General features: G+C 30.4%; 1 protein-coding gene and 1 long non-coding RNA gene across 7 annotated transcripts; one reads left to right on the forward strand and one right to left on the reverse strand.

Moving 5' to 3' along the window:
• Window positions 1–804: 804 nt before the first annotated feature.
• Window positions 805–1,339, reverse strand: LOC128668810 (uncharacterized). Its single transcript, XR_008404450.1, has 3 exons — window positions 1,128–1,339; window positions 970–1,038; window positions 805–867 (listed from the first exon to the last, which is right to left on the reverse strand). It is a non-coding gene; the product is annotated as an uncharacterized LOC128668810 (long non-coding RNA).
• A 1,943-nt stretch (window positions 1,340–3,282) lies between these two features.
• On the forward strand, window positions 3,283–12,109 carry LOC103571888 (tuftelin-interacting protein 11). 6 transcript variants are annotated; one of them, XR_008404449.1, is made up of 4 exons: window positions 3,283–3,510; window positions 4,077–6,196; window positions 6,271–7,781; window positions 7,845–8,463. XR_008404449.1 is itself a non-coding variant. In XM_014442867.1 (4 exons), the coding sequence occupies exons 1-3, from the start codon at window positions 3,432–3,434 to the stop codon at window positions 6,517–6,519; spliced, it is 2,448 nt and encodes an 815-aa protein (XP_014298353.1). In that variant the 5' UTR covers window positions 3,283–3,431; the 3' UTR covers window positions 6,520–6,525; window positions 12,023–12,109. The 6 variants fall into 6 exon arrangements, 4 of the variants coding, with proteins under 4 accessions (XP_014298353.1, XP_014298354.1, XP_014298352.1 ...); XR_008404448.1 differs by having other exon boundaries at window positions 6,271–8,124; window positions 8,280–8,462; XM_014442867.1 differs by lacking the exon at window positions 7,845–8,463 and adding an exon at window positions 12,023–12,109 and having other exon boundaries at window positions 6,271–6,525.
• Window positions 12,110–24,060: the final 11,951 nt, after the last annotated feature.

The raw sequence follows: 24,060 nt of genomic DNA on the forward strand, positions 1-24,060 counted from the left end.
TATTTTTTTAAGCCGCGTAATTATTTTTAAAAAGTTACGACCGACTGTTACGACGGCTGGTAAAGAGAAATTTTTTTAAATACGATATCCTAGTAATTAAAAATAAAAGTAGTTATAGATATTTTCTGTAAATTGACTGTCATAGTAAAGTAGTTTAATGTCTATATCTAAAAATAAGAATCAGCTCGTATTTTTTAATATAATATTTATAATTACGGCAGTATGACAACTTTACTCAGGATTTCTTTACTCGAGAGCCGTCTGTACTCAAAAGCAGTTCTTGAACCACCAGTTTTGTTTTAAAACTGTACTCAATTCTCTCTTTATTCAAGGACGACTTTACTCAATGACAATTGTACTCAATGGCTCAGCCAATAAGAGAGCTGGCGTCGGTAAGAAAGAAGTATGTAGGTCGGTCATTATCATATGGCGCTGAGTGAAGATTCTAAAATTATCTCAGTATTTAATTAAGATAATGAGATATAATTCAAATATTATATAAAAAATAATTTATTAACAACTTTTATACAATAAAAATACTAAATGTACGGATGTTTTAATAGTTCTATAATTATTATAAGTTTATAATTATAAATTGAGGTATATTTATGTCTTTAATTGAAAAAATTTGTTTAAAAAACATAAAATTTCTATACATTAATTTTGAAATTTACAGGTAAGTTGTTTTAACAGCTAATTTAATAAATAAAAATAAAACTGCAAGGAATTAATGGTTGTTAAAATTTATTATTCAATAAAAATAAATATCAAATGGAATACAAAATAACACATAATAGAGAGATTCTTAATGATCCTGCAAAATGAGGTTTAAATGTTCAATATTGCTAATATTTGGTAGCTGTTCACCTGCAAAAAAAGAAAAAAAAAAGTAATAATTTCTATTAAAAATCTGGAAAGGTTCAAATATCTATAATTTTCAAACTGTCTACACGGAAGTTTTTGACTCACGTTGATTATCATTTAAAATTAAAAATATTGAATCATGAAGATCCCGATTCACTGCAGCGTGTAGGAATTCTTGTAACGTAGAATAGAGTATATTATCATTTTTAGTTAATATTAATTTTATTTCATCAATTGCTCATTAATTGGCTGAGTTGTTTTACCTTCCAGATCTTAAAGATGCTTGAAGATGCTGAATGCGGATGTCATGATGACGCTGAACTGATCGACGTTGACGATTGATATCAATTCCGGCATCTAACCGTCCCCACTGGATCTCCATATCTCTAATAATATTTTGTAATTGTGCTATAAAAAAATAAAAACAAATGATTTATATATAATTCATGACTAAATTAAAGTTTGAGGAGCTATAATTTAGAGGGGTACTTTTCTTCTTGTACTTATATTAATTTCCCGCTGAAAATATGGTAAATTTTCTAACATTCGAAAAGCTATTCTTTTCTATTACAACTACATTGTTTTTTTTTCTAAATTAATGTTTTTATTTTTTTTTTTTACTCATAATAAAATTTTAATGCGATTATAATAGTTTGAAATCATTGGATAGATTTAAAAAAAATGAAATTCCAGTATAGTTTTGAATCACGGTAGATGTTTTTTATTGTCAATATCTTTCGAACAAATCAATTGATTATAGTGTTTAAAGAGGCAGCTGGGGCAGGTTTCCAACCTCTTACACTAAAAAAATTTTAGAATTAATCAGTGAAACGATTTTGATTGCATTAAAAAAAAAACACACGCACACACTTCATTAAAATTTTTCCGACAAGTTTCTTTTGAAAAAACAACCCGATTTCAATCGCTGAGGCCACATTTGACGCGGTTTATAGAGTTTCAGAGCTGATTAGATTTTTGGATCAATTTATAGAATAAATTAAAAGTTATCGAAAAAAAGAAAAAATATTATCAAAATTTTATTTTCAAGATAGCTCGAAGCGTACTGTACCGCTCAAGCTGCGTTTTTAAAAATAGATTGTGGGAATTAATGTGATATTAAAAAATAATAAAATATTTACATACGATAACATATGCTCAGACATTATTAGTAAAATTAGTTAAAATAGCTTTTTAGGACGTCGAGACTTATTCAAAACTCGAAAATCGAACTGAAACCTTTTTTTTTTCAAAAATTTTCAATTTTCTTAGCGAGAAGTTGAAAAATATTTTGCCAACTAGCTGTTCTATTGTCAATAATATGTAGGTGTGTTGAGTTTAAGTTTATTATAGAAAAACCATAAATTATGGGAGCAGTTCCTTACAGGATAATTATAGGATCCATTCCCATTAACTATAGCAATGGTTTCCATAATAGTATGAGAACGATTCCCATAATATTATAGAAGTGGCTCCTATATCATCATTATGGGAATCGTTCCCATACTATTATGGGAATGATTCCCATAATTTTCTTTCCGTGTAGACAGTTTGAAAATTATAGATATTTGAACCTTTCCAGATTTTTAATAGAAATTATTACTTTTTTTTTTCTTTTTTTGCAGGTGAACAGCTACAAAATATTAGCAATATTGAACATTTAAACCTCATTTTGCAGGATCATTAAGAATCTCTCTATTATGTGTTATTTTGTATTCCATTTGATATTTATTTTTATTGAATAATAAATTTTAACAACCATTAATTCCTTGCAGTTTTATTTTTATTTATTAAATTAGCTGTTAAAACAACTTACCTGTAAATTTCAAAATTAATGTATAGAAATTTTATGTTTTTTAAACAAATTTTTTCAATTAAAGACATAAATATACCTCAATTTATAATTATAAACTTATAATAATTATAGAACTATTAAAACATCCGTACATTTAGTATTTTTATTGTATAAAAGTTGTTAATAAATTATTTTTTATATAATATTTGAATTATATCTCATTATCTTAATTAAATACTGAGATAATTTTAGAATCTTCACTCAGCGCCATATGATAATGACCGACCTACATACTTCTTTCTTACCGACGCCAGCTCTCTTATTGGCTGAGCCATTGAGTACAATTGTCATTGAGTAAAGTCGTCCTTGAATAAAGAGAGAATTGAGTACAGTTTTAAAACAAAACTGGTGGTTCAAGAACTGCTTTTGAGTACAGACGGCTCTCGAGTAAAGAAATCCTGAGTAAAGTTGTCATACTGCCATAATTACCGAGACTTGAATGAGTTGAAAATAAATTTTGTAGTTCAAATTTTTTATATTTCGCGCCAAGTTGGCGCTGGCTCTGTATAGCAAGGCGCGCACCAGTACGGAAATTATTCATAGTATTATAGTATAGAGTGGGGATATAGATATTCGTAACGGAGCATGCCGAATTGCTGAACAACGCTGAGTGCTGAAATCGTCATAATTACGTTTACTGGTTTACGTTTTCGAATGGTGGTTCAAGACGCTCTGTATTGAAATAAAACGTATAAATTCTTTTGAAAAAGTCATCATGTCAGAAGACGAAGGTAACCAGATGTTCCATCCCATTCGTCAAAGAAGAAAATTCACAAAAGAACAGCAAATGCTAGGTATGTAACATACTTTGATGTTTAATCATACTTTTTTTAATTTTTGAAATTTTTTACTCCAAATTCAACGAGCGAATATATCAGACACCACATAGATTTAAAATTATGAATAAGTTGAATAAATAATTTAAAAAGTAATATCTATAAAAAATACATTTATTAATTTTTAGTTTTGTCAAATGCGATTTTTTTTTAATTTTAGGTTATTAATTATTTACTCTGTTTATTATTAATTTTTAATTTGTCTGTCTGCTATATTCACACTCATTAAATATTTTATTTTACCAAAAAAAAAAAAAAAAAAAAAAAAAATGAACGATTTTCTTAGTAAAATGAAGAGCCAGGTTTTCTATCAAGGTTAACTTTTAATCCGGGCTTAAATTATTATTGTTAGTATTGCATGACTCATGATGCGAAGCATCAGAGTGTGCTTGACGATCGAAAAATTTTTCGATGGATTATCGAAATACCTCAGGATTAAAATAAACTCTGTAGGAAAAACTGGGCTTAATTTATTGTAAGTAATTAATATTTTCATTTGGAATAAATTTAATATATAATTACAGGCATGTGGGCAGATGACAGTGACGAGGAAGAGCAGTTATCAAAACTTCCGACGAGAGGATTTAGTAAGGGACCTAAAAATTATACAGCGCCAGTTAATTTTGTAGCGGGTGGCATTCAGCAAGCTGGCAAAACGAGTGAAGATAAAAAGAAAGACGAAGATAAAAATAACGAAGAAGATGAAGATGATCAAGATGTATCGAATACTTCAAGTGACTCGGAGGAAGAAGCACCTTCACGGCCGTCTTTCTCGTTTAACGCTGATGCAGTGGGTGGAATCGCCGGGTTGAGAAAGAAACGCGCACCAGTTAATCCGTCTCTGATGAGAACTGGAGTAGGTAACTGGGAAGTACACACCAAAGGTATTGGAGCCAAACTGCTGCTCCAAATGGGTTTCGAGCCGGGTAAAGGATTGGGTAAATCTTTACAAGGTATCAGTGCTCCAGTCGAAGCACAAGTACGACGTGGACGTGGTGCCATTGGAGCTTATGGCCCCGAGAAGTTAGCAAAGGTCCCGCAGGAGAAGAAGGATGAGGATGCAGAGAAGACCAAGGAGTTCAAGGCTAAATTGTCACAGTGGCGAAAGACTGATGGGGTACCGAGTAAAAAAAAGACCAAGTACTCGTACAAAAGTGTTGATCAAGTTCTGGAGGATGGAAAATTAAGGCCGAGCATAAACACTTCAAGTAGTGACATGAGTCGAGTTAAAGTTATTGACATGACGGGTCCGGAGCAGAGAGTACTGAGCGGCTACCATGCTATCGCTGGTCAACATCGTCCTGATGACTCCGTTGTCGAAAGTGACAAAAAATCTCTTGCAAACTTTGCACTACCAGAGCTGTTACACAATTTGAATCTAATTGTTGACATGTGCGAGCAAGATATCATACAGAATGACAGAAAAACTAGACATTTGAGGGATAGAGCGGTTGCTCTTGAAGCTGAGCAAAAGAACATGGCGAAAATAATTGATCAGCATGACCAGTTGATCAATACCTTGAGTAGTGCCATAGCAATAGTTGAAAACTTGATGATTAATAATAATGATATGAGTTTAGAAGAGACGGCGGAAGCTTTTAAAAAATTACAGAACGAGTACTACAATGATTATAAAACGTATGAGCTTGGAGAACTTGCTAGCAGTCTGGTTGCACCGAAATTCAAGAGTTGTCTAGCTAGTTGGAACCCGCTGCTGGAGCCAATACGATATTTGAAGGAAATGAAAGAGTGGAAAGATATTCTGAGCATTGGTAATAATGTTATACAAGCCAGGACTTCAATGAGTCCATATGATCAGCTGATTTGGAATGCATGGATGCCATCAATTCGCGGAGCTGTTCAACAGTGGACCTGTCGACAACCCGACCCGCTTATTGAGTTATTAGAAAATTGGATGCATTTGATACCCAGCTGGATTATGGACAATATACTAGAGCTACTGGTACTTCCCAAACTTACACTAGAAGTTGAAGAGTGGAATCCCTTGACCGATACGGTGCCCATTCATACCTGGATTCATCCCTGGCTACCACTGATGGGTAATCGCATGGATACTTTGATATATCCAATAATTAGACGTAAGCTTGGATCAGCGCTCGGAGGTTGGCATCCGTCTGACAGATCAGCAAGACTTATGCTAGAACCCTGGTCTCAAGTATTCACTAAAGGCGACATGGAAGCTTTTCTAGTCAAGAACATCCTGCCAAAACTACAGATTGCATTGTCTGAGTTTATCATCAATCCTCACTCGCAGCATTTAGATAATTGGAATTGGGTTTATGATTGGGTAGCCATGCTACCGGTTCACACGATGGTCGGGTTGCTGGACAAGTTTTTTTTCCCTAAATGGCTGCAAGTATTGGCGCTGTGGCTTAATCATTCTCCAAATTATGACCAGATAACGCACTGGTACATGGGATGGAAGAAAATGCTGAACGACAGACTCTTGGCTGAGCCAGTCATTAAGGATCATTTCAAAAAAGCGCTGGATATGATGAATCGAGCTGTATCAACTCCACAAGGCCTTCAACCCGGTGCTGTCGAGCAAGTTTCATACTTGACGAGTCTTGAAAGAACGCAGCCAGTTCCGCAGATTTCTGCTTCAGCTCAACCACGTATTGAGGTAAATATTATTTCATTTGTTTATTTTTTTAATGGTTGTTGATAGATTTTTTATTAATTACGTTTTTATTACAGAGACTTGCCGAAGCCGTACGTACCGCTTCGCAGATACCTCAAGGTTTCAAAGATCTTGTGCAGAAGAAGTGCGAAGAACGCGGCATTCTGTTCATGCCGATGGCAAACCGATATCGTGAAGCTAAACAAGTCTACAAAGTTGGAAACGTACAGGCCTACATCGATGGGAATGTTCTTTTCGTGAATCATAAAGTTTCTAATTGGGTTCCAACTCACCTCAACGCCTTACTAGACATGGCAGAACTCTAACCAATGGTAGGAAATTTTTAATTATAAACACTTGTTATTTTTTCTAGACTAATTGTTGTTATTTAGTTTTTTATTTTGTTAGGAAAACGGTTGATTGTAGACCAACCCCATAACTTTTTTCTAAAGTTATTATTTATTTATTATTTTTTTTTTTTTCGTAAAATTAATTAGATATAAAATCGAGATGCTCGATTAAAAGTATTAAATTTTCAAAATTAAATTTTCATTTAAAATACACGTAAATTCAATTACTTTTTTTCTAACTTTCTAATACTCAGCTGTGTTTTATGATATCGACGCGGTGTTGGTCGCAAATTGTAGGGCATTTGGTGTTCTTTAAAAGTGCCCGTAATAACAGCTGTAATTCCAGCTGTTTCACTTTTGTCCGCTGCGGAAGTTATTTTTCCTATGAAATTGACCTTTATTGGCTTGCAGAACGTAAAATAATAAAAGTACACTGAAAATGTTATCAGAAGTTTTGTAGGAAATTTTATTCCCTTCAAAAAAAGCCCAATGAGTCAATTCGCTAAAGTCCATAGTTTCCGAGTTATAGTGATTTTAATAATTTGAAAAATATTATAGTAAAAAAACAAATGACAATTGATATTTTATTTATTAAAAATTTTAGAATAACATTTATTATATACATTCGCCTATCATTATAAATATAAAAAAATAAATTTATAGCAAGAGAGTCAACCTAGCAACAATAAAAAACAATATAATTATCATACAACAATACGTTCAAATTCATTTAGCTTCTTGAATTATGTTTTATTTTTATTTTTTTTTCTTAAGTCCGCCTTTCTGAGTGAAAACCAACGAGCTGTTTGCTTCCGAATTTACGGTAGAGGTATTTTCAATTCTTTTTCTACAACTCAGTTGTTACAATAGTTACTAATTACCTCTAAAGAGATGATAGCATTCGAGGTCTTTTAGTTTAATTATCTCACTACTTTTCTTCTTAGGGTGAATGTAAATTTTGAAATTATTTCACCCCGAATTAAAAAATCTAACCTCATGTATATCGGCCTATTAATTTCTTCTTTGATTTTACAGCTTTAAACCGATTTTTCTGTAAAATTAAAAATAAATAAGGGAAGCTATTGGTTTCGGTCTGATTCTCGAAAGCCGAATTTCTAACAGATCTTGACATTTAAGATTTTGTTTCATTTATCAATTGTTTCTGTCAATTGAATCGTCTATCACATTTCATTAAGCAGTCAAAATAAGAGTGTCTAATCTGACTTATTTGTAACTAAGTAAGAATGTAAATCTATTTAATTTATTACTTGAATTTTTTTAATTTATTGTATGATATATAGGATTAAAAAGACAAAATTACGTATCTTACGCAATATGTAAAATAAATGAAGATCATAACCTATAAATAATCATTTATATTATTTATAAACAATTTTTGTGCATTAACTTATATAAAAAATTGGATTCAAAAGATAAAGATAAGTACTTGATTTCACTTAGTTATCTATAGTAATTTTTATTTTTGTATGCTAAGGTAACCAAGATTGACCAATTCAATATAACTTATCGTAATTAATAATTTTATATTTTAGACTAGCCGCTACCAGTGGCTTCGCACACGTAAGTTCTACAATACATATATTAGTATTATAATAAGATTTACTAAATAATTCAAGTAAATATATATATATATATATATACATGTAAAATATACATCATAATATAAACATAAATTTTATTATTGTATATATATGGTTACCTTCTCTTTTTTCTAGGATAAATAATTCCATAAGGATCGGTTTTAGAAAAATCAATATTATATTGCTTCATCATTTTGTTTTAAATAAATTAGTTTTTAAATTTAAATTTTATTTTATAAGATTTTATTCATTTATTATAATTATTTCCAGATGCACAAAATTATTTTGTTAATTCTTTTATGTGTGATAGACGTTATGAAAATATAATTTAGTAAATAAACAGTTTTTTTTTTTAATTACTTTAATTAGCTAACTTCACGTTTTCATAAAATTTATTTATCACATTTCAATTATTTTTATTTACTAATTCATATAGTATTATCAACATAAAATATTGGTTCAATATAATAATTTTGAACTGAAAAAAATGGCGGTAAATCACTATGACTTAGAATTTTTATTGGAACAAGCAAATAAATTATTCAGTAGAGATAATTGGGCTCATGAAATAATTGATCAAACAATTGGTAATATTTTGCTTTTGAAATAACTGTAATTGATAGTTTTTTTTATTCATCTAAAAATTATTTATAAATTAAAATTTTTTAATTTATTATTTAGATTTTGTAAATGAAAATAATAAAATTGTTTATGTTGGGTGTTCGACGGTGGTAAGAGTTCTTCTCAAATCTGGAAGATTTCATGAAAATGTAGGGTTTCATGAAGGCGTGTCTGAGTCCACTGGGAAAGCTTTCGAGGATGCGAGAAAAGTTGCTATCATTTAAAATATTATTTGTAATCTTAAATATTATTATAATAACTACTCTATTAACTACTAATTTTTTAATAATAGATATCATACACGGATGCCCTATATAGGACATTACTATCATTCGAAGAATTTGGCGAACTGATAATTAAAATTGAAGAAAAAAAAAAAGATTAGAAAAACAAAAAAAATTAAAAAATGATTGGATAAAAAAAAGTAATAATATATTGATAAAATAATAAGAACTAATCCTGATTAAACAAAGCGATTTACTCAATAATAAATATGTATCTATATAGCATTAAGATTAAATCGTTTTGAATTATTTTGAATCGTTTCTTTTAATCAGGGAATTAATTAATCGCTATCATAATATAAACATTTGATATTTAATATAGATATGGTGGAAGCTACAGTTAGTAATAAAATCTTAGAGGAAATGGAAAAAGATTCGATGACAGAAGTTTAATTAAAAAATAATTGATTTAATAAGAATTACGTTATGTGATAATTAATTGTTCATAAAAATATTTTAATTGCTAATGACATGATTTTAGTATAATTATAATAATGAGACTGACTATGATGATTATAGGAAACATAATACTTGAAAATGAATCGAAATAAGCTCAAAGAACATAAAATAACATACACATACATACATATGTATATATATATATATATATATATATATATATATATATTTACTTGAATTATTTAGTAAATCTTATTATAATAGTAATATATGTATTGTAGAACTTACGTGTGCGAAGCCACGGGTAGCGGCTAGTTAATATATAATTTTCTTCTACTCACTCTTGACGGTTGATCATCTCTTTGGTGACGTAGGTTGTTGCGGTACATTTTTTTTAATCAAATAATTTTCAAATAAATAAACTATTAGAAATGAAAATGATTGATTTAACTGATAAATAATAAATAAATAATATAATAAATAAATGAATATCACGGGACTCTAAACACACAAAGCAAAATATAATATCTCATGTTTATTTAAAATTAATTATTTTTGGTTACTTTGAAGGTCCAAATTCAATCACTTCTAAAATTTAATTAAAGCTTTCAATTGCCATTGAAGCCGTTTTATCAATCGGCATAATTTCAAAATATTGTAAATGACAGATTTAGAGAAAGATAGGTTTTTTCATTTTTCATTGTAAAACATGCTAAACTTAAACAAAGCATGTTTTCATTATTTTTGGAAGCATTGCTATCCAAAACTATACAAAAATAAAACAAATAATTCTCTGTTCGCTAAGTATTCTAAAAAACATGCATTGAAACTCGAGAGGCTGAAAAAAATACAAGTATTTTATGTTGCATGAACATGATTTCAGCTTGAAAAGCTTCAAAATAAATGGACAATGGCTAATAAGTCGTTCTTTAATTTCACTAAATGAAAAATGAAGTTTTTTTAGCCCCACTCACTTTAGAATTATATAACTGCGAGTGTTGCTTATCGCTTGGACTTCGTTTATTCCATGAATCATGAAAAATATAGAGTAGAGTACAGAACATGGAAACAAGAACGTTAATGTAAATTGAATGAATTTGTTCAATACAACAAACTGAACTTGTCTTAAAATAAGTAAATGATAAGATTTTTGCGCTGAAAAACAAAATCAACCGTTTTCCCAATTGTATATAATGTTGTCGATGATTGATAATTTATAATAAAAAAGAATACTTTTAACTGAATGAAAGTAAACACATAATTGAAAAATTACAGCTTCAGATTAGTGTATGTTTAGTCATGTAAATACAATGAAATTATTTTTTAACGTATATATAGATTGTAAATAATTACTGTATTTGCAGAACATGAATGTTATTATTATTGTATGTTTTAAGAATAGAATTGAGATTAAAAGACTGACTATTGAAGTATAAGATACAAATACTGTTTTTTGACTATTTATTGAGCAAATATTATATAAAATAACAAATAACGATCTAGATAATACTAATTTTAATTATTAATAAATGAGTAAAAAAAAACAATAAAACTTCTACTTATTATCTGTCTTTCATACCTGTAATTTTCATTTACACATTGATTTATTTATTATTATTATAATTATTTTTTAAGGTTTGGGAATAGTATTTACGAGGGGTATTGGCTAACCCGAACAATATTGCTACTATTTGCTAAGTCACGAAGTCAACTCCAATGTCTACACTGTACATATACTCTATATATAATTGTACAGGAACATGTAGGGAGAGAGAAATTAATACGGCTGGTAATACCATCATCCCCATAAATCATTTCCTCTCATTATATTCTTAAATATTCAAATCATGAATTTATTGACATTGTTATTATTATTATTGTCATCATTTACTATCATATCTGGACAATTTAAATATTTTTTCAAAAGATATATGAAAATTAAAATATAATAATAAAATGTCTCAGTTCGACTTCTCCTAGCGCATATCTATCATCAATTTTCCTATTCATTGAATTTCAATCAAATACACTGATAGAAGGATTTCTTAGTATTTAAGAAATGATTTTTTAATAGTTAAGAAATCATACAGTGGTGTCTAGTCAAGTTTTTAGTGAGATCGTCACAGAGTTGTCACTTACCGCATGCCAAATAGCAGACTATCATTAACGATGGTTAATAAAAATTTTTATCAATCAATACATTAAAATTTTGTATAAACCTTTTATTCAAATATTTAAGATGATAAATTTGAATATAGATATGAAGTAGATCTCATAAAGAAGATGTTAACTCGAATGTTAAACTTTATTTTATTTTAAACTTTTTATTGAATGATACGATGACTTATAAATGAGTAGAGTATGAGAATTAAAATGCCCGTTTGATTTCCTTAGTCTCTACTATCTCATGTTTCGCAGCGGGTGCCATCAACAAATACTAACCATCTATACCATCACTCAAATAATTACTTATTTTTGTTTTTACATTTTTTTAGTTTGTTGTAAAATATATGTAATAATAAAATAATTTTTATGAAACTATAAGGTTTAATATTCTTATTTTTTTTTCTTCAGGTCTTGATCCTCAAGTTCAAGATTCCAAAGATCTATACTAGTTCTAGAAAATATACTGAGTCATAAAAAAGGTTGCAGTTAGAAAAATATAATTATTTAATTAATGAAATAATAATAATGAATAAAATAAAAACTTTTGTATATATATATATATATATATATATATATATATATATATATATAAATTGAAAAATGAAAAGATGAAAGAAATATTTGTTCAAATGTTATAAATATCAATAAAAGTGAATGAACGAAAGACAAAAAAAATGAGTTTTAATTTAAGTGTATATTATGTTGCCTAATTAATGTAAGAATTAGTTATTCATAAACTATTTATCAAAAATGATGCTGTGAACGGATGCTGAGATTTTAATTTAACGCAGTGTGGAAACCAGTTGTTAAATAAATAAATAAAAAAATTAAATTTATAAATTGTCAAAGAAAAAAAAAATTATTTATTGAGTAATAATTTTGCCAAGTAAATCAATTATCGCTGTGTAATAATTTCCCTGTAACAAAGTAGGAAAATACTTAGTATTAATTAATTAAAATTATTCATCAATCAATTTATCATAAATATCATCATCAGATCTACTAATTTTTAATTAATTTTATAGATTAATATATTAAACAAAACACATTTATGTACAAGCGTTATTAAAGAGACCCCTGTCTGAAGCTTCCATGAAAAAATACACACTCAATAAATAAACAATCGGTACTCGGGGCTCGATGTTAGAAACAAAAAATCATTTTCTTCTACTTTTATGTGGCAGAAAATCCTAGACAAATCCTAGGGACATCATCTTTCTCTACTTTCATATATGCTAGACTTTTTCCAGAAGACTTCTCTGAATCCTAGACAAATTTTAGAAGAATGGTTTAGTATTAGGAAAGAAATATTTTTGCTGATTTCAATATGTTCCTATGTATGTTCTCTCTTATATGATTTTATATATTTTCGTATAACTTCAATATATAATTTATATGTTTAAACACATATTATTTTAATATATTAAGAAAAAATGTTATTTATATATGGAAATAAATAAGAATGTATATGTAATTCATCGTCATATGGCTTGATGTCTGAATCAAATATTTAGCTATTATTAATAGCCTATTAATTATTATGTATTTTTTGATATATTGAACCATATTAGTCTTCCCATGTATGTAAGAATAAATAAAATCTATTTTTTACTGTCTTTTTGTTTCTGTTATAAGATTCTAACATTGTGTTCAGTCCATATATATATTCGTGCTAGCTTACAAATTTACATATGTATTTATTAATATATCTATTTTATATATACACTGAGTTATAAATTTATTTTTATGATTATTAATATATATACTGCATGTATTAACTTCTAAACTTCGTATATAATTAATTTTCTTAAAGCCTACTATATTATACATGAGTAAATATATTTTGTTTTTGACCTTTTATATGGTCCCAAATTGATTATATAGTTGTCCATATATATTTTTTATATATTGTATTTTCATGCGGCTATATAGATATAGATGTGATCATTAATAATATTTTTTATAATAATTATAATGACAATAATAGAAATAATAATAACAATATAATACAACATAAAATAATCATATTTATTCTTTTAGCTTGTGGCTCATATAGGTGAATAACATTAATAATTATTATAATAATTATAAAGTTCATAATAATAATGATAACAATAGAACATTATATATGACACATGATAGAGCAATTATTGAACACAGAATTATGATAACAATTATTCTCATTTCACCAGGAAACATTATAAATAAAAATACTGATGATAATAATAATTATAATAATAGTAATCATAATAATAATTATAATAATAATAATAATAATGATAATAATAGAACATTATACATGACACATGATAGAGCAATCATTTAACATAGAATTGTAATAACAATTATTCTCATTTCACCAGGAAACATTATAAATAATAATACTGATAATAATAATAATTATAATAATAGTAATGATAATTTAAAAAATATTATCAAATTTATGTAAATAAATAATATAAATAAATAAACAATAAATAAATAAAAAATAAATAAATTCTGCTCGTTTTATAAATTTCTCCTCTCGTCGAGTCTTCGGCCCGACAGCCACATCCCAGTCTTTCTCTTTATTATCCTCGGTGCCAGCCCATTCTCAACTTCAATGACGTCTGGACAATAAATTGAATGATTCCGATTAATATTATCGAGATGTCACTTAGAGTTTATAATTTTTTATATTTACCTCGAAGGTGACCCCAAAACGCGTACTGAGTAATATCAACTCGTCGGTCCCTCCGAGATGTGCGGCATACAAATCCGCGGAACATCGACCCTCTGACTACGAATGCCAAAGCGGCACTCACAGGGTCGATAGCTGCCGTGTTGACGACTCTGGTCAGCTGATATTTCTGTTGATAAACACAATTTATATTTTATTTATTTTTACTGTCATTAATTACGTTATTATAATCATTTTTATCTGTGTTACGTCCCGACCTGCTAATCAGATGGCTTTGCCAGTTTCAAAGTATTAAATACTAAGAGACTGACCTGATACGTATCAAATAAAAACGTTTAACAAATTGCATTATTAATAATAATATATTTTCTATTTACGAAAGTATAAATATAAATTTGTTCGAATAAATTCTACTTTTAAGAAATGAGACAACTTAGTCAACGCCGACTATTCTTCAAACTGGATGTCATCAGATAATTATAGATACGAACTATTGTACGGCAAATAACGAACATTAATAGAATATAAGGGAAAAACCCGTTTTTCATGAGAGTCTGGAAATTTTGAGCAGCATCGTCCGACTGCTTCCGCAACTGCATCACCGTCGAATGGTGATAACAAACTTCCTCCTTCCAAATATCAGGCCTGTTTATCCTATTCTTTTTTTTTTCAGGGTGTTGGTTTGCGAAAAGATACAATAAGCCATAGTCCGATGCATCACATTCTTACTTTATCAGAAATTGCTAGTGTAGTTTAGAATACACAAGTAAACTTCCGGTTTCATTTAATTATACTATTCTTTTGACTAGAATTTATCTGGCTAATAATATCTTTACAATTCAAGTGTACTTTTCGATCGAATTATCTGACTAATTATATTCTATATGAACACATCAAGCTTATTTTTTCAGATCTACCCGTGTTTCTAAAGATTAACTGTCGTCTATAATTCAACGAATACGCGCAGGCAGACCACTGGCCGACACGACCCCAGGATCAAATATAAGTGGTTACTTACGTATGCCGCAACTTCATCACGATCCATCCGAAGACGTTGCTCCAGGTCGTCCAGCTCCGCCTGGTTGGTGAAAAACAGGAGACCCCTCGCCGGAGGTGGAACAGGAGCTGCGGCCACAGCAATCCTTCTCACCCTTGCGTCCACACCCATGACGGCTCGATGAGTGATGTCGACGGCTGCTGTCGGCTGCTGGAATGCTTCTGTAATTTAAAAATACAATTATTTTTATGAAATTAATAAATGATATGAATGATTAAAAGAATACGAACCGTTGGACGGCTGATCACCATTGGCTTCATCAGCCGCTCTTTTTGCCAGCAGGTACGAACCTATGAAAAATAAAATTACAAAATTACCACATAGGAAGCATTAGAACTTGTTTTTGTTTCGTACTTAAGTTGACGAATGGAGCTACCCTTACTGTACTGGTACAGTGAATGTAGACTCTGTTCAAATTTTTGTGGCATTTCCATAAACTTTTACTTAAATTAAAAAAGAAAAACGTAGCCATAATTGTCCTAGGATACTTCTTAAAATATATGCATATAAAAGATATAACTATTACTCACTCATTACACATCGTATTGCCGTAAACTCATGGGTAATACGCGGCAAGGGTTGAGTAGGATCCCTGATCCACCTCTGCGTCCTCAAAACAGAGCTGAACCGCACCTGGCAGTTTCTCCGGTCCAAAAATGGGGCTGGCACCGCGTGCCAACGATTAATCGCTCCACCAATAAAAATCACGTAAAAATTTAAGCGACGCATCATTTCTGTAAACTAAGGGAAATATTTAACTAGTTAATTGGAGAATATTTTTTAAATTACGCCTAAAATGATAATTATTAGATTACTGAAGAATTTAATTAAGTTATTCCTGATGATTAAATATTTAATGTATTTTGCTATAATTTATCAATAAAAAATATGTCTAATAGTTGGTTAAATAATATACTATAAGTTCCAAGGATTATACCTCCGGAAAAAAGAATGCTGAATATCACCAACTTGTAATAGAGATTACCACCTGTTAAGGATTCTATCTACTGTCTACATTCTTTACTTTGATATATTTCAGCGTTTTTCAAGAAGACTTCTCTAAATCCTAAACAAATCCTAGACAAATCCTAGAGAAAACTTAAAAAAATTTTTTTCTTTGAGAATCCTAGAGATATCCTAGACAAATCCTAGACAAATCCTAGAGAAAACAGAAAAATTTTTTTCTTTAAGAATCCTAGAGATATCCTAGACAAATCCTAGACAAATCCTAGAGAAAACTTAGAAAAATTCATTTCGCTGAGAATCCTAGACAAATCCTAGAGAAATCCTAGGGAAAACTTAGAAAAATTCATTCCGCTGAGAATCCTAGACAAATCCTAAAGAAATCCCAGAGAAAACTTAGAAAATATCATTTTGCTGAGAATCCTAGACAAATCCTAGAGAAATCCTAGAGAAATCCTAGAGAAAACTTAGAAAATTTCATTTCGCTGAGAATCCTAGACAAATCCTAGAGAAATCCTATTGAAATCCTAAAGAAAACTTAGAAAATTTCATTTCGCTGAGAATCTTAGACAAATCCTAGGGAAATTCTAGAGAAAACTTAGAAAAATTCATTTCGCTGAGAATCCTAGACAAATCCTAGAGAAATCCTAGAGATATCCTAGAAAATTTCATTTCGCTGAGAATCCTAGACAAATCCTAGAGAAATCCTAGAGAAAACTTAGAAAAATTCATTTCGCTGAGAATCCTAGACAAATCCTAGATAAATCCTAGGGAAAACTTAGAAAAATTCATTTCGCTGAGAATCCTAGACAAATCCTAGATAAATCCTAGGGAAAACTTAGAATAATTCATTCCGCTGAGAATCCTAGACAAATCCTACACAAATCCTAGAGAAAACTTAGAAAATATCATTTTGCTGAAAATCCTAGACAAATCCTAGAGAAATCCTAGAGAAATCCTAGGGAAAACTTAGAAAATATAATTTTGCGGAGAATCCTAGACAAATCCTAGAGAAATCCTAGAGAAATCCTTGAGAAAACTTAGAAAATTTAATTTCGCTGAGAATCCTAGACAAATCCTAGAGAAATCCTAGGGAAAACTTAGAAAATTTTATTTCGCTGAGAATCCTAGACAAATCCTAGAGAAATCCTAGAGAAAACTTAGAATAATTCATTTCGCTGAGAATCCTAGACAAATCCTAGAGAAATCCTAGGGAAAACTTAGAAAATATAATTTTGCTGAGAATCCTAGACAAATCCTACACAAATCCTAGAGAAAACTTAGAAAATATCATTTTGCTGAAAATCCTAGACAAATCCTAGAGAAATCCTAGACAAATCCTGGAGAAATCCTAGAGAAAACTTAGAAAATTTCATTTCGCTGAGAATCCTAGTCAAATCCTAGAGAAATCCTAGAGAAAACTTAGAAAAATTCATTTCGCTGAGAATCCTAGACAAATCCTAGAGAAATCCTAGGGAAAACTTAGAATAATTCATTTCGCTGAGAACCCTAGACAAATCCTAGAGAAATCCTAGGGAAAACTTAGAAAATATAATTTTGCTGAGAATCCTAGACAAATCCTAGAGAAATCCTAGAGAAATCCTAGGGAAAACTTAGAAAATATAATTTTGCTGAGAATCCTAGACAAATCCTAGAGAAATCCTAGAGAAATCCTTGAGAAAACTTAGAAAATTTAATTTCGCTGAGAATCCTAGACAAATCCTAGAGAAATCCTAGAGAAATCCTAGAGAAAACTTTGAAAAATTCATTTCGCTGAGAATCCTAGACAAATCCTAGAGAAATCCTAGAGAAATCCTTGAGAAAACTTAAAAAATTTCATTTCGCTGAGAATCCTAGACAAATCCTAGAGAAATCCTAGGGAAAACTTAGAATAATTCATTCCGCTGAGAATCCTAGACAAATCCTACACAAATCCTAGAGAAAACTTAGAAAATATCATTTTGCTGAAAATCCTAGACAAATCCTAGAGAAATCCTAGAGAAATCCTAGGGAAAACTTAGAAAATATAATTTTGCTGAGAATCCTAGACAAATCCTAGAGAAATCCTAGAGAAATCCTTGAGAAAACTTAGAAAATTTAATTTCGCTGAGAATCCTAGACAAATCCTAGAGAAATCCTAGAGAAATCCTAGAGAAAACTTAGAAAAATTCATTTCGCTGAGAATCCTAGACAAATCCTAGAGAAATCCTAGGGAAAACTTAGAAAATCTCATTTCGCTGAGAATCCTAGACAAATCCTAGAGAAATCCTAGAGAAAACTTAGAAAAATTCATTTCGCTGAGAATCCTAGACAAATCCTAGATAAATCCTAGGGAAAACTTAGAAAAATTCATTTCGCTGAGAATCCTAGACAAATCCTAGATAAATCCTAGGGAAAACTTAGAATAATTCATTCCGCTGAGAATCCTAGACAAATCCTACACAAATCCTAGAGAAAACTTAGAAAATATCATTTTGCTGAAAATCCTAGACAAATCCTAGAGAAATCCTAGAGAAATCCTAGGGAAAACTTAGAAAATATAATTTTGCGGAGAATCCTAGACAAATCCTAGAGAAATCCTAGAGAAATCCTTGAGAAAACTTAGAAAATTTAATTTCGCTGAGAATCCTAGACAAATCCTAGAGAAATCCTAGGGAAAACTTAGAAAATTTTATTTCGCTGAGAATCCTAGACAAATCCTAGAGAAATCCTAGAGAAAACTTAGAATAATTCATTTCGCTGAGAATCCTAGACAAATCCTAGAGAAATCCTAGGGAAAACTTAGAAAATATAATTTTGCTGAGAATCCTAGACAAATCCTACACAAATCCTAGAGAAAACTTAGAAAATATCATTTTGCTGAAAATCCTAGACAAATCCTAGAGAAATCCTAGACAAATCCTGGAGAAATCCTAGAGAAAACTTAGAAAATTTCATTTCGCTGAGAATCCTAGACAAATCCTAGAGAAATCCTAGAGAAAACTTAGAAAAATTCATTTCGCTGAGAATCCTAGACAAATCCTAGAGAAATCCTAGGGAAAACTTAGAATAATTCATTTCGCTGAGAACCCTAGACAAATCCTAGAGAAATCCTAGGGAAAACTTAGAAAATATAATTTTGCTGAGAATCCTAGACAAATCCTAGAGAAATCCTAGAGAAATCCTAGGGAAAACTTAGAAAATATAATTTTGCTGAGAATCCTAGACAAATCCTAGAGAAATCCTAGAGAAATCCTTGAGAAAACTTAGAAAATTTAATTTCGCTGAGAATCCTAGACAAATCCTAGAGAAATCCTAGAGAAATCCTAGAGAAAACTTTGAAAAATTCATTTCGCTGAGAATCCTAGACAAATCCTAGAGAAATCCTAGAGAAATCCTTGAGAAAACTTAAAAAATTTCATTTCGCTGAGAATCCTAGACAAATCCTAGAGAAATCCTAGGGAAAACTTAGAATAATTCATTCCGCTGAGAATCCTAGACAAATCCTACACAAATCCTAGAGAAAACTTAGAAAATATCATTTTGCTGAAAATCCTAGACAAATCCTAGAGAAATCCTAGAGAAATCCTAGGGAAAACTTAGAAAATATAATTTTGCTGAGAATCCTAGACAAATCCTAGAGAAATCCTAGAGAAATCCTTGAGAAAACTTAGAAAATTTAATTTCGCTGAGAATCCTAGACAAATCCTAGAGAAATCCTAGAGAAATCCTAGAGAAAACTTAGAAAAATTCATTTCGCTGAGAATCCTAGACAAATCCTAGAGAAATCCTAGGGAAAACTTAGAAAATCTCATTTCGCTGAGAATCCTAGACAAATCCTAGAAAAATCCTAGAGAAATCCTAGAGAAAACTTAGAAAATTTCATTTCGCTGAGAATCCTAGACAAATCCTAGAGAAATCCTAGGGAAAACTTAGAATAATTCATTCCGCTGAGAATCCTAGACAAATCCTACACAAATCCTAGAGAAAACTTAGAAAATATCATTTTGCTGAAAATCCTAGACAAATCCTAGAGAAATCCTAGAGAAATCCTAGGGAAAACTTAGAAAATATAATTTTGCTGAGAATCCTAGACAAATCCTAGAGAAATCCTAGAGAAATCCTAGAGAAATCCTAGGGAAAACTTAGAAAATATAATTTTGCGGAGAATCCTAGACAAATCCTAGAGAAATCCTAGAGAAATCCTTGAGAAAACTTAGAAAATTTAATTTCGCTGAGAATCCTAGACAAATCCTAGAGAAATCCTAGGGAAAACTTAGAAAATTTTATTTCGCTGAGAATCCTAGACAAATCCTAGAGAAATCCTAGAGAAAACTTAGAATAATTCATTTCGCTGAGAATCCTAGACAAATCCTAGAGAAATCCTAGGGAAAACTTAGAAAATATAATTTTGCTGAGAATCCTAGACAAATCCTACACAAATCCTAGAGAAAACTTAGAAAATATCATTTTGCTGAAAATCCTAGACAAATCCTAGAGAAATCCTAGACAAATCCTGGAGAAATCCTAGAGAAAACTTAGAAAATTTCATTTCGCTGAGAATCCTAGACAAATCCTAGAGAAATCCTAGAGAAAACTTAGAAAAATTCATTTCGCTGAGAATCCTAGACAAATCCTAGAGAAATCCTAGGGAAAACTTAGAATAATTCATTTCGCTGAGAACCCTAGACAAATCCTAGAGAAATCCTAGGGAAAACTTAGAAAATATAATTTTGCTGAGAATCCTAGACAAATCCTAGAGAAATCCTAGAGAAATCCTAGGGAAAACTTAGAAAATATAATTTTGCTGAGAATCCTAGACAAATCCTAGAGAAATCCTAGAGAAATCCTTGAGAAAACTTAGAAAATTTAATTTCGCTGAGAATCCTAGACAAATCCTAGAGAAATCCTAGAGAAATCCTAGAGAAAACTTTGAAAAATTCATTTCGCTGAGAATCCTAGACAAATCCTAGAGAAATCCTAGAGAAATCCTTGAGAAAACTTAAAAAATTTCATTTCGCTGAGAATCCTAGACAAATCCTAGAGAAATCCTAGGGAAAACTTAGAATAATTCATTCCGCTGAGAATCCTAGACAAATCCTACACAAATCCTAGAGAAAACTTAGAAAATATCATTTTGCTGAAAATCCTAGACAAATCCTAGAGAAATCCTAGAGAAATCCTAGGGAAAACTTAGAAAATATAATTTTGCTGAGAATCCTAGACAAATCCTAGAGAAATCCTAGAGAAATCCTTGAGAAAACTTAGAAAATTTAATTTCGCTGAGAATCCTAGACAAATCCTAGAGAAATCCTAGAGAAATCCTAGAGAAAACTTAGAAAAATTCATTTCGCTGAGAATCCTAGACAAATCCTAGAGAAATCCTAGGGAAAACTTAGAAAATCTCATTTCGCTGAGAATCCTAGACAAATCCTAGAGAAATCCTAGAGAAAACTTAGAAAAATTCATTTCGCTGAGAATCCTAGACAAATCCTAGATAAATCCTAGGGAAAACTTAGAAAAATTCATTTCGCTGAGAATCCTAGACAAATCCTAGATAAATCCTAGGGAAAACTTAGAATAATTCATTCCGCTGAGAATCCTAGACAAATCCTACACAAATCCTAGAGAAAACTTAGAAAATATCATTTTGCTGAAAATCCTAGACAAATCCTAGAGAAATCCTAGAGAAATCCTAGGGAAAACTTAGAAAATATAATTTTGCGGAGAATCCTAGACAAATCCTAGAGAAATCCTAGAGAAATCCTTGAGAAAACTTAGAAAATTTAATTTCGCTGAGAATCCTAGACAAATCCTAGAGAAATCCTAGGGAAAACTTAGAAAATTTTATTTCGCTGAGAATCCTAGACAAATCCTAGAGAAATCCTAGAGAAAACTTAGAATAATTCATTTCGCTGAGAATCCTAGACAAATCCTAGAGAAATCCTAGGGAAAACTTAGAAAATATAATTTTGCTGAGAATCCTAGACAAATCCTACACAAATCCTAGAGAAAACTTAGAAAATATCATTTTGCTGAAAATCCTAGACAAATCCTAGAGAAATCCTAGACAAATCCTGGAGAAATCCTAGAGAAAACTTAGAAAATTTCATTTCGCTGAGAATCCTAGACAAATCCTAGAGAAATCCTAGAGAAAACTTAGAAAAATTCATTTCGCTGAGAATCCTAGACAAATCCTAGAGAAATCCTAGGGAAAACTTAGAATAATTCATTTCGCTGAGAACCCTAGACAAATCCTAGAGAAATCCTAGGGAAAACTTAGAAAATATAATTTTGCTGAGAATCCTAGACAAATCCTAGAGAAATCCTAGAGAAATCCTAGGGAAAACTTAGAAAATATAATTTTGCTGAGAATCCTAGACAAATCCTAGAGAAATCCTAGAGAAATCCTTGAGAAAACTTAGAAAATTTAATTTCGCTGAGAATCCTAGACAAATCCTAGAGAAATCCTAGAGAAATCCTAGAGAAAACTTTGAAAAATTCATTTCGCTGAGAATCCTAGACAAATCCTAGAGAAATCCTAGAGAAATCCTTGAGAAAACTTAAAAAATTTCATTTCGCTGAGAATCCTAGACAAATCCTAGAGAAATCCTAGGGAAAACTTAGAATAATTCATTCCGCTGAGAATCCTAGACAAATCCTACACAAATCCTAGAGAAAACTTAGAAAATATCATTTTGCTGAAAATCCTAGACAAATCCTAGAGAAATCCTAGAGAAATCCTAGGGAAAACTTAGAAAATATAATTTTGCTGAGAATCCTAGACAAATCCTAGAGAAATCCTAGAGAAATCCTTGAGAAAACTTAGAAAATTTAATTTCGCTGAGAATCCTAGACAAATCCTAGAGAAATCCTAGAGAAATCCTAGAGAAAACTTAGAAAAATTCATTTCGCTGAGAATCCTAGACAAATCCTAGAGAAATCCTAGGGAAAACTTAGAAAATCTCATTTCGCTGAGAATCCTAGACAAATCCTAGAAAAATCCTAGAGAAATCCTAGAGAAAACTTAGAAAATTTCATTTCGCTGAGAATCCTAGACAAATCCTAGAGAAATCCTAGGGAAAACTTAGAATAATTCATTCCGCTGAGAATCCTAGACAAATCCTACACAAATCCTAGAGAAAACTTAGAAAATATCATTTTGCTGAAAATCCTAGACAAATCCTAGAGAAATCCTAGAGAAATCCTAGGGAAAACTTAGAAAATATAATTTTGCTGAGAATCCTAGACAAATCCTAGAGAAATCCTAGAGAAATCCTTGAGAAAACTTAGAAAATTTAATTTCGCTGAGAATCCTAGACAAATCCTAGAGAAATCCTAGGGAAAACTTAGAAAATTTTATTTCGCTGAGAATCCTAGACAAATCCTAGAGAAATCCTAGGGAAAACTTAGAAAATCTTATTTCGCTGAGAATCCTAGACAAATCCTAGAGAAATCCTAGAGAAAACTTAGAAAAATTCATTTCGCTGAGAATCCTAGACAAATCCTAGATAAATCCTAGGGAAAACTTAGAATAATTCATTTCGCTGAGAATCCTAGACAAATCCTAGAGAAATCCTAGGGAAAACTTAGAAAATATAATTTTGCTGAGAATCCTAGACAAATCCTAGAGAAATCCTAGAGAAATCCTTAAGAAAACTTAAAAAATTTCATTTCGCTGAGAATCCTAGACAAATCCTAGAGAAATCCTAGGGAAAACTTAGAATAATTTATTCCGCTGAGAATCCTAGACAAATCCTACACAAA

The sequence above is a fragment of the Microplitis demolitor genome, chromosome 10 (genome assembly GCF_026212275.2).
Source record: "Microplitis demolitor isolate Queensland-Clemson2020A chromosome 10, iyMicDemo2.1a, whole genome shotgun sequence".
Lineage (NCBI taxonomy): Eukaryota > Metazoa > Arthropoda > Insecta > Hymenoptera > Braconidae > Microplitis > Microplitis demolitor.